Here is a 12,765-nt window from a genome sequence, read left to right on the forward strand (position 1 = left end):
CTGTCTATAGTATTAATGTAGAGGTCTGATACCCCCTGTCTATAGTATTAATGTAGAGGTCTGATACCCCTGTCTATAGTATTAATGTAGAGGTCTGATACCCCCCTGTCTATAGTATTAATGTAGAGGTCTGATACCCCCCTGTCTATAGTATTAATGTAGAGGTCTGATCCTGTCTATAGTATTAATGTAGAGGTCTGATACCCCCTGTCTATAGTATTAATGTAGAGGTCTGATACCCCCCCTCTGTCTATAGTATTAATGTGGAGGTCTGATACCCCCTCTGTCTATAGTATTAATGTGGTCTGATTCCCCCCTGTCTATAGTATTAATGTAGAGGTCTGATACCCCCCTGTCTATAGTATTAATGTAGAGGTCTGATTCCCCTGTCTATAGTATTAATGTAGAGGTCTGATTCCCCCCCTGTCTATAGTATTATTGTAGAGGTCTGATACCCCCCTGTCTATAGTATTATTGTAGAGGTCTGATACCCCCCTGTCTATAGTATTAATGTAGAGGTCTGATACCCCCCCCCCTGTCTATTGTATTAATGTAGAGGTCTGTACCCCCCTGTCTATAGTATTATTGTAGAGGTCTGCCCCCCTGTCTGCTTGTATTAATGTGGAGGTCTGATACCCCCTGTCTATAGTATTATTGTAGAGGTCTGCCCCCCTGTCTATAGTATTATTGTAGAGGTCTGCCCCCCTGTCTATAGTATTAATGTAGAGGTCTGATACCCCCCTGTCTATAGTATTAATGTAGAGGTCTGATTCCCCCTGTCTATAGTATTAATGTAGAGGTCTGATACCCCCTGTCTATAGTATTAATGTAGAGGTCTGATTTCCCCCTGTCTATAGTATTAATGTAGAGGTCTGATACCCCCCTGTCTATAGTATTAATGTAGAGGTCTGATACCCCCTGTCTATAGTATTAATGTAGAGGTCTGATACCCCCCTGTCTATAGTATTAATGTAGAGGTCTGATACCCCCCCTGTCTATAGTATTAATATGGAGGTCTGATACCCCCTGTCTATAGTATTAATGTAGAGGTCTGATTCCCCTGTCTATAGTATTAATGTAGAGGTCTGATCTGCTTCAGTCCCCCCCCCTGTCTATAGTATTAATGTAGAGGTCTGATACCCCCCTGTCTATAGTATTAATGTAGAGGTCTGATTCCCCCTGTCTATAGTATTAATGTAGATGTCTGATTCCCCCTGTCTATAGTATTAATGTAGAGGTCTGATTCCCCCTGTCTATAGTATTAATATGGAGGTCTGATTCCCCCCCTGTCTATAGTATTAATGTAGAGGTCTGATACCCCCTGTCTATAGTATTAATGTAGAGGTCTGATATTTCCCTGTCTATAGTATTAATGTAGAGGTCTGATTCCCCCTGTCTATAGTATTAATATGGAGGTCTGATACCCCCTGTCTATAGTATTAATGTAGAGGTCTGATTCTGCTTCCCCCTGTCTATAGTATTAATGTAGATGTCTGATACCCCCTGTCTATAGTATTAATGTAGAGGTCTGATACCCCCCTGTCTATAGTATTAATGTGGAGGTCTGATACCCCCCCCCTGTCTATAGTATTATTGTAGAGGTCTGATACCCCCCTGTCTATAGTATTATTGTAGAGGTCTGATACCCCCCCCCCTGTCTATAGTATTAATGTAGAGGTCTGATACCCCCCTGTCTATAGTATTAATGTAGAGGTCTGATACCCCCCTGTCTATAGTATTATTGTAGAGGTCTGATACCCCCTGTCTATTGTATTAATGTGGAGGTCTGATACCCCCCTGTCTATAGTATTAATGTGGAGGTCTGATACCCCCTGTCTATAGTATTAATGTAGAGGTCTGATACCCCCCTGTCTATAGTATTAATGTGGTCTGATACCCCCCTGTCTATAGTATTAATGTAGAGGTCTGATACCCCCCCTGTCTATAGTATTAATGTAGAGGTCTGATACCCCCTGTCTATAGTATTAATGTGGAGGTCTGATACTCCCCTGTCTATAGTATTAATGTGGAGGTCTGATTCCCCCCCTGTCTATAGTATTAATGTAGAGGTCTGCTTCCCTCTGTCTATAGTATTAATGTGGAGGTCTGCTTGACTGTGTGTGTGTGTTGTGTGTTGTGTGTGTGTGTGTGTGTGTGTGTGTGTGTGTGTGTGTGTGTGTGTGTGTGTGTGTGTGTGTGTGTGTGTTGTGTGTGTGTGTCCAGGTGTGTGTGTGCGGAGGGTTTCGAGGGGGATGTGTGTGAGATCAACATTGACGACTGTGAAGACAACGACTGTGAGAACAACTCAACCTGCATTGACGGAGTCAACAACTACACCTGCATGTGTGGCCTGGAGTACACGGGTAACACACACACACTGAAACACACACACTTAAAACACACACACACTTGAACACACACACACACACTTGAACACACACACACACACACACACACTTGAACACACACACACTCTTTTCTATTGTGCTTGATCGTTTGTTCTGTCTCTCTGTCTGCTTCTGTAGCTAACAGCTGTTGTTGTGTGATTCTCACTAACCACTAACTTAATGTGCTACTCATGTCCTCTCTCTCCCTCTGTCTCTCCCGCTCTCTTTCTCTCGGTCTCTTGTCTCTCTCTCTCTCCTCTCTCTCTCTCTTTCTCTCTCTCTCTCTGTCTCTCTTTCTCTCTCTCTTCTCTCTGTCTCTCTCTCTCTCTCTCTCTCTATTTCTGTCTGTCTGTCTGTGCCTTGCAGCTGCTGCAATGAGGTGGAGAGAGGTTAGTCTCTTTTCTCTCTCTCCGTCTGTCTGTCCTGTTCTGCTTCAGTCTGCTGTCCTGTTCTGCTTCACTCTGCTTCACTCTGATGTCCTGTTCTGCTTCACTCTGCTATCCTGTTCTGTTCTTTCTGCTTCACTCTGCTGTCCTGTTCTGCTTCACTCTGCTGTCCTGTTCTGCTTCACTCTGCTTACTCCTGCTCTGCTTCAGTCTGCTTCACTCTGCTTCACTCTGCTGTCCTGTTCTGCTTCACTCTGCTGTCCTGTTCTGCTTCACTCTGCTGTCCTGTTCTGCTTCAGTCTGCTGTCCTGTTCTGCTTCAGTCTTGCTTCACTCTGCTGTCCTGTTCTGCTTCACTCTGCTTCACTCTATTTCACTCTGCTTCACTCTATTTCACTCTGCTTCACTCTGCTTCACTCTATTTCACTCTGCTTCACTCTGCTGTCCTGTTCTGCTTCACTCTGCTGTCCTGTTCTGCTTCACTCTGCTTCAGTCCTGTTCTGCTTCACTCTGCTGTCCTGTTCTGCTTCAGTCTGCTTCACTCTGCTGTCCTGCTCTGCTTCAGTCCGCTTCACTCTGCTGTCCTGTTCTGCTTCAGTCTGCTTCACTCTGCTGTCCTGTTCTGCTTCACTCTGCTTCAGTCTGCTTCACTCTGCTGTCCTGTTCTGCTTCACTCTGCTTCAGTCTGCTTCACTCTGCTGTCCTGTTCTGCTTCACTCTGCTTCACTCTATTTCACTCTGCTTCACTCTGCTTCACTCTATTTCACTCTGATTCACTCTGCTTCACTCTATTTCACTCTGCTTCACTCTGCTGTCCTGTTCTGCTTCACTCTGCTGTCCTGTTCTGCTTCACTCTGCTTCACTCTATTTCACTCTGCTTCACTCTATTTCACTCTGCTTCACTCTGCTTCACTCTATTTCACTCTGCTTCACTCTGCTGTCCTGTTCTGCTTCACTCTGCTGTCCTGTTCTGCTTCACTCTGCTGTCCTGTTCTGCTTCAGTCTGCTTCACTCTGCTGTCCTGTTCTGCTTCAGTCTGCTTCACTCTGCTGTCCTGTTCTGCTTCAGTCTGCTTCACTCTGCTGTCCTGTTCTGCTTCACTCTGCTTCAGTCTGCTTCACTCTGCTGTCCTGTTCTGCTTCACTCTGCTTCACTCTGCTTCACTCTGCTGTCCTGTTCTGCTTCACTCTGCTGTCCTGTTCTGCTTCACTCTGCTGTCCTGTTCTGCTTCACTCTGCTTCACTCTGCTTCACTCTGCTGTCCTGTTCTGCTTCACTCTGCTTCACTCTGCTTCACTCTGCTGTCCTGTTCTGCTTCACTCTGCTGTCCTGTTCTGCTTCACTCTGCTGTCCTGTTCTGCTTCACTCTGCTGTCCTGTTCTGCTTCACTCTGCTTCACTCTGCTTCACTCTGCTGTCCTGTTCTGCTTCACTCTGCTTCACTCTGCTGTCCTGTTCTGCTTCACTCTGCTTCACTCTGCTTCACTCTGCTGTCCTGTTCTGCTTCACTCTGCTTCACTCTGCTTCACTCTGCTGTCCTGTTCTGCTTCACTCTGCTGTCCTGTTCTGCTTCAGTCTGCTTCACTCTGCTGTCCTGTTCTGCTTCACTCTGCTTCACTCTGCTGTCCTGTTCTGCTTCACTCTGCTGTCCTGTTCTGCTTCACTCTGCTGTCCTGTTCTGCTTCACTCTGCTGTCCTGTTCTGCTTCAGTCTGCTTCACTCTGCTGTCCTGTTCTGCTTCAGTCTGCTTCACTCTGCTGTCTGAAACTGTCATGTTGTAACTCCAGTTGTCCTCCGACCTTCCAATGAGGGAGAGGACTTCCCCTTTTGCACTGTAACGATGTGTCACATCCATACAACTCTGTTTACAGACATAATATGACATGTGAAATGTCTTTATTCTTTTGGAACTTCTGTGAGTGTAATGTTTACTGTTTTATATTGTTGATTTCACTTTAGTTTATTATCTGGTTTATTTGCTTTGGTAATGTTAACGTGTTTAAAAACTTTTAATTGAAAATGAAAAATTGAGAGAGGGATGTTGAACTGTACGTGTTTATTTATTTATTTTTTATTTATTTTACCTTTATTTAACCAGGCAAGTCAGTTAAGAACAAATTCTTATTTTCAATGACGGCCTAGGAACAGTCCTGGTTAACTGCTGTCCTGTGTGTGTGTGTGTGTGTGTGTGTGTGTGTGTGTGTGTGTGTGTGTGTGCGTGTGTGTGCTTCAGTCTCTGTGTGCTGTGTCTGTCACTCTGCTGTCCTGTTCTGCTTGTCTGTGTCCTGTGAGCTGTGTGAGGAGAAATTAGATTTCTGTGCTCCAGAGTTGAGCCCCTGCCAGCACGACTCCAAATGCATCCTGACCCTTCAGGGGTACAAGTGAGTCACACCACCCCTACACTACACTACACCACTACACTACACTACACTACACTACACTACACTACACTACACTACACTACACTACACTACACTACACTACACTACACTACACCACTACACTACACTACACTACACCACTACACTACACTACACTACACCACTACACTACACTACACTACACTACACACTACACTACACTACACTACACCACTACACACTACACCACTACACTACACCACTACACTACACTACACCACTACACTACACTACACCACTACACTACACCACTACACTACACTACACACCACTACACTACACTACACTACACTACACTACACTACACACTACACTACACTACACTATACTACACTACACTACACTACACTACACTACTACACTACACTACACTACACTACACTACACACCACACTACACTACACCACACCACACTACTACACTACACTACACTACTACACTACACCACACCACACTACACTACACTACACCACTACACTACACTACACTACACTACACCACTACACTACACCACTACACTACACTACACTACACCACACCACTACACTACACTACACTACACCACCACACTACACTACACCACACCACTACACAACACACTACACAACACACTACACAACACACTACACTACACACTACACTACACCACACTACACCACTACACCACACCACTACACCACACCACTACACCACACAACACTACACTACACCACACTACACCACTACACCACACCACTACACACCCCACCACACACCACACCACACTACACCACTACACACCACACTACACCACTACACCCCACCACACCACACTACACCACTACACCACACCACTACACACCCCACCACACTACACCACTACACCACTACACTACACCACTACACTACACCACACTACACCACTACACCCCACCACTACACACCCCACCACACACCACACCACACTACACCACTACACTACCACACTAAACCACTACCCCACTACACACACTACACTACACTACCACTACACACTACACTACCACACACACTACACCACTACACTACACTACACTACACCCCACCACACCACACTACACCACTACACTACACCACTACACACCCCACCACACTACACACTACACCACTACACTACACCACTACACTACACCACACTACACCACTACACCACTACACTACACCACACTACACTACACTACACTACACCACACCACACCACACTACACCACTACACCACACCACTACACACCCCACCACACACCACACCACACTACACCACTACACCACTACACTACACCACTACACCACTACACCCCACCACACCACACCACTACACACCCCACCACACACCACACCACACTACACCACTACACCACTACACTACACCACTACACACCACACTACACCACTACACCCCACCACACCACACTACACCACTACACCACACCACACTACACCACTACACACCACACTACACCACTACACCCCACCACACCACACTACACCACTACACCACACCACTACACACCCCACCACACACCACACCACACTACACCACTACACCACTACACTACACCACTACACTACACCACTACACTACACCACACTACACCACTACACCACTACACTACACCACACTACACTACACTACACCACACTACACAACAACACACCACTACACTACACCACTACACACCACACTACACCACTACACCCCACCACTACACACCCCACCACACACCACACCACACTACACCACTACACACCACACTACACCACTACACCCCACCACACCACACTACACCACTACACCACACCACTACACACCCCACCACACACCACACCACACTACACCACTACACCACTACACTACACCACTACACTACACCACTACACTACACCACACTACACCACTACACCACTACACTACACCACACTACACTACACTACACCACACCACACCACACTACACCACTACACCACACCACTACACACCCCACCACACACCACACCACACTACACCACTACACCACTACACTACACCACTACACTACACCACTACACCACTACACTACACTACCACACACACTACACTACACACCACTACACTACACACTACACTACACTACACTACACCACTACACCACTACACTACACCACTACACCACACCACACTACACCACTACACACCACACTACACCACTACACCCCACCACACCACACTACACCACTACACCACACCACTACACACCCCACCACACACCACACCACACTACACCACTACACCACTACACTACACCACTACACTACACCACTACACTACACCACACTACACCACTACACCACTACACTACACCACACTACACTACACTACACCACACTACACAACAACACTACACTACACTACACCACTACACTACACACTACACCACACCACTACACTACACACTACACCACACCACTACACTACACACTACACCACACCACTACACTACACACTACACCACACCACTACACTACACTACACCACACCACTACACTACACACTACACCACACCACTACACTACACACTACACCACACCACACCACTACACACCACACTACCACACTACACCACTACACTACACACCACACTACACACCCCACCACACCACTCCACACTACACTACACTACACTACACCACACCACAACACTACACTACACACTACACCCCACTACACCACACCACTACACACTACACACTACACCCCACTACACCACTACACTACACTACACTACACACTACACCACACCACTACACCACACTACACTACACACCACACTACACCACACCACACCACTACACTACACCACTACACAACACCACACTACACTACACCACTACACAACACCACTACACACACACACACACTACACTACACTACACTACACACACACTACACACACACTACACTACACTACACTACACCTACACTACACACTACACTACACCACTACACACACTACACTACACTACACTACACTACACCACACTACACTACACACTACACACTACACCACTACACACCACTACACCACACACCTACACTACACTACACCACTACACACTACACTACACCACTACACCACCACACACACTACACACTACACACACCACTACACTACACTACACTACACACTACACACTACACTACACCACTACACTACACCACACTACACCACACACACTACACTACACTACACTACACTACACTACACTACACACACACACCACACTACACCACTACACCACACCACTACACACCCCACACACCACACCCACACTACACACTACACTACACTACACCACTACACTACACTACACTACACCACTACACACTACACTACACTACACCACTACACCACTACACTACACACACTACACACTACACCACACTACACCACTACACCACTACACTACACCACTACACACTACACTACACCACTACACTACACTACACCACACTACACCACTACACACCACACTACACCACTACACACACACTACACCACTACACTACACACACACTACACACTACACTACACTACACTACACACACTACACACACTACACTACACACTACACACTACACTACACCACTACACTACACTACACACTACACCACACACCACTACACACACACACACTACACTACACTACACTACACTACACACACACACCACTACACTACACCACTACACACACTACACTACACACTACACCACTACACCCCACCACACACCACACCACACTACACCACTACACACCACTACACCACTACACACCACTACACACACACTACACCACTACACCACTACACTACACACCACTACACACTACACTACACTACACACCACTACACACTACACTACACTACACACCACTACACACTACACTACACTACACCACTACACCACTACACACTACACACCACTACACACTACACTACACTACACCACTACACACTACACTACACCACTACACTACACTACACACCACCACACACCACACACACACTACACCACTACACACTACACTACACACACACCACACACTACACCACTACACTACACCACACCACACTACACCACTACACCACACCACTACACACTACACCACACACCACACCACACTCACACTACCACTACACTACACTACACTACACTACACTACACACTACACTACACTACACTACACTACACACTACACCACACACACTACACCACTACACTACACACTACACCACTACACACTACACCACACTACACACTACACACACCACTACACACACTACACCACACACTACACTACACTACACCACTACACCACACACTACACCACACTACACCACTACACTACACTACACCACTACACCACTACACTACACTACACTACACCACACTACACCACACTACACACTACACTACACTACACTACACTACACTACACCACACCACACCACACTACACCACACCACACTACACTACACACTACACACTACACTACACACTACACTACACTACACTACACTACACACCACACTACACACTACACACTACACTACACACTACACTACACTACACTACACACCACACTACACACTACACACTACACTACACTACACTACACTACACTACACTACACTACACCACACCCCACTACACTACACCACACCCCACCACACCACACTACACCACTACACACCACACTACACTCCACTCCACTCCACACCACACTACACTACACCACACCCCACCACACCACACTACACCACTACACTACACTACACCACTACACACCACACTACACTACACTACACACCACACTACACAACACACTACACTACACCACTACACACTACACCACTACAACACCACACTACACCACTACAACACCACACTACACTACACCACTACACTACACCACACCACCACACTACACACCACACTACACCACTACAACACTACACTACACTACACACCTCACTACACTACACTACACTACACTACACCACTACACTACACCACACTACACACCACACTACACCACTACACCCCACTACACCACACTACACTACACCACACTACACTACACTACACCACTACACTACACCACACTACACCACACCACACTACACCACACTACACTACACCCCACCACACCACTACACACTACACTACACTACACTACACTACACTACACACCACACCACTACACACACCACACTACACTACACTACTACACTACACCACTACACCCCACCACACACCACTACACCACACTACACAACACACTACACCACACACCACAACACCACACTACACCACTACACTACACCACACTACACTACACCACAACACCACACTACACTACACCACAACACCACACTACACAACACACTACACCACACCCCACCACACTACACTACACACACCACACTACACCACACTACACCACTACACTACACCACTACACCACACACCACACTACACACTACACCCCTACACACCACACTACACACCACACACCACTACACCACACCACACTACACCACACACCACTACACCACACCACACTACACCACACACCACAACACCACTACACCACACTACACTACACCACTACACCACACTACACTACACTACACACCCCACTACACCACACTACACTACACTACACCAAACTACACTACACACCACACTACACTACACCAAACCACACCACACCACACTACACTACACTACACCAAACTACACTACACACCACACTACACACCACTACACTACACCACACTACACTACACACCACACCACTACACCACTACACCACACCACACAACACCACTACACACCACACCACACCACTACACTACACCACACTACACTACACACCACACCACTACACCACTACACCACACCACACACCACAACACCACACCACTACACACCACAACACACTACACCACACCACAACACACTACACCACACTACACCACACTACACCACACCACACTACACCACACAACACCACACTACACTACACACCACACCACACACCTGTGTTCCAGGTTTGAGTGTTGTATTAACAGTGTGTGTGTGTGTGTTCCAGATGTGAGTGTTGTATTAACAGTGTGTGTGTGTTCCAGGTGTGAGTGTTGTATTAACAGTGTGTGTGTGTTCCAGGTGTGAGTGTTGTATTAACAGTGTGTGTGTGTGTGTGTTCCAGGTGTGAGTATTGTATTAACTGTGTGTGTGTGAGTGTTGTATTAACAGTGTGTGTGTTCCAGGTGTGAGTGTTGTATTAAATGTGTGTGTGTGTGTGTGTGTTCCAGGTGTGAGTGTTGTATTAACAGTGTGTGTGTGTGTTCCAGGTTTGAGTGTTGTATTAACAGTGTGTGTGTGTTTCAGGTGTGAGTGTTGTATTAACAGTGTGTGTGTGTGTTCCAGGTTTGAGTGTTGTATTAACAGTGTGTGTGTGTTCCAGGTGTGAGTGTTGTATTAACAGTGTGTGTGTGTGTTCCAGGTTTGAGTGTTGTATTAACAGTGTGTGTGTGTTTCAGGTGTGAGTGTTGTATTAACAGTGTGTGTGTGTGTGTGTTCCAGGTGTGAGTATTGTATTAACTGTGTGTGTGAGTGTTGTATTAACAGTGTGTGTGTTCCAGGTGTGAGTGTTGTATTAAATGTGTGTGTGTGTGTGTTCCAGGTGTGAGTGTTGTATTAACAGTGTGTGTGTGTGTGTGTTCCAGGTGTGAGTGCTGTATTAACAGTGTGTGTGTGTGTGTGTTTCAGGTGTGACTGTTGTATTAACAGTGTGTGTGTGTGTGTGTTCCAGGTGTGAGTATTGTATTAACTGTGTGTGTGTGAGTGTTGTATTAACAGTGTGTGTGTTCCAGGTGTGAGTGTTGTATTAAATGTGTGTGTGTGTGTGTGTGTGTTCCAGGTGTGAGTGTTGTATTAACAGTGTGTGTGTGTGTGTGTGTGTGTTCCAGGTGTGAGTGTTGTATTAACAGTGTGTGTGTGTGTGTGTGTGTTCCAGGTGTGAGTGCTGTATTAACAGTGTGTGTGTGTGTGTTGTATTAACCGTGTGTGTGTTCCAGGTGTGAGTGTTGTATTAACAGTGTGTGTGGTGTGTGTGTGTGTGTGTGTGTGTGTGTGGGTGTGTGTGTTCCAGGTGTGAGTGTTGTATTAACAGTGTGTGTGTTCCAGGTGTGAGTGTTGTATTAACTGTGTGTGTGTGTGTGTGTGTGTGTGTGTGTGTGTGTGTGTGTGTGTGTGTGTGTGTGTGTGTGTGTGTGTGTGTGTGTGTGTGTGTGTGTGTGTGTGTGTGTGTGTGTGTGTGTGTGTGTTCCAGGTGTGAGTGCTGTATTAACAGTGTGTGTGTGTGTGTGTGTTCCAGGTGTGAGTGTTGTATTAACTGTGTGTGTGTGAGTGTTGTATTAACAGTGTGTGTGTTCCAGGTGTGAGTGTTGTATTAACAGTGTGTGTGGTGTGTGTGTGTTCCAGGTGTGAGTGTTGTATTAACAGTGTGTGTGTG

At 46.5% G+C, this 12,765-nt stretch overlaps 2 protein-coding genes across 2 annotated transcripts in view; one reads left to right on the forward strand and one right to left on the reverse strand.

Annotated features, from left to right (window-relative positions):
• Positions 1 to 12,765, reverse strand: part of LOC135507226 (slit homolog 2 protein-like) — a 640,120-nt gene that overhangs the window by 226,744 nt on the left and 400,611 nt on the right.
• The window catches only part of LOC135506437 (slit homolog 2 protein-like), a 117,396-nt gene that overhangs the window by 73,810 nt on the left and 30,821 nt on the right, over positions 1 to 12,765 (forward strand). Inside the window, exons 26-27 of the mRNA XM_064925829.1 lie at positions 2,224 to 2,387; positions 5,058 to 5,151. Of these exons, the coding sequence (XP_064781901.1) occupies positions 2,224 to 2,387; positions 5,058 to 5,151 (258 nt within the window). The remainder of the gene's footprint in view (positions 1 to 2,223; positions 2,388 to 5,057; positions 5,152 to 12,765) is intronic.

This window comes from Oncorhynchus masou, chromosome 20 (assembly GCF_036934945.1).
Source record: "Oncorhynchus masou masou isolate Uvic2021 chromosome 20, UVic_Omas_1.1, whole genome shotgun sequence".
Classification (NCBI taxonomy): Eukaryota; Metazoa; Chordata; class Actinopteri; order Salmoniformes; family Salmonidae; genus Oncorhynchus; species Oncorhynchus masou.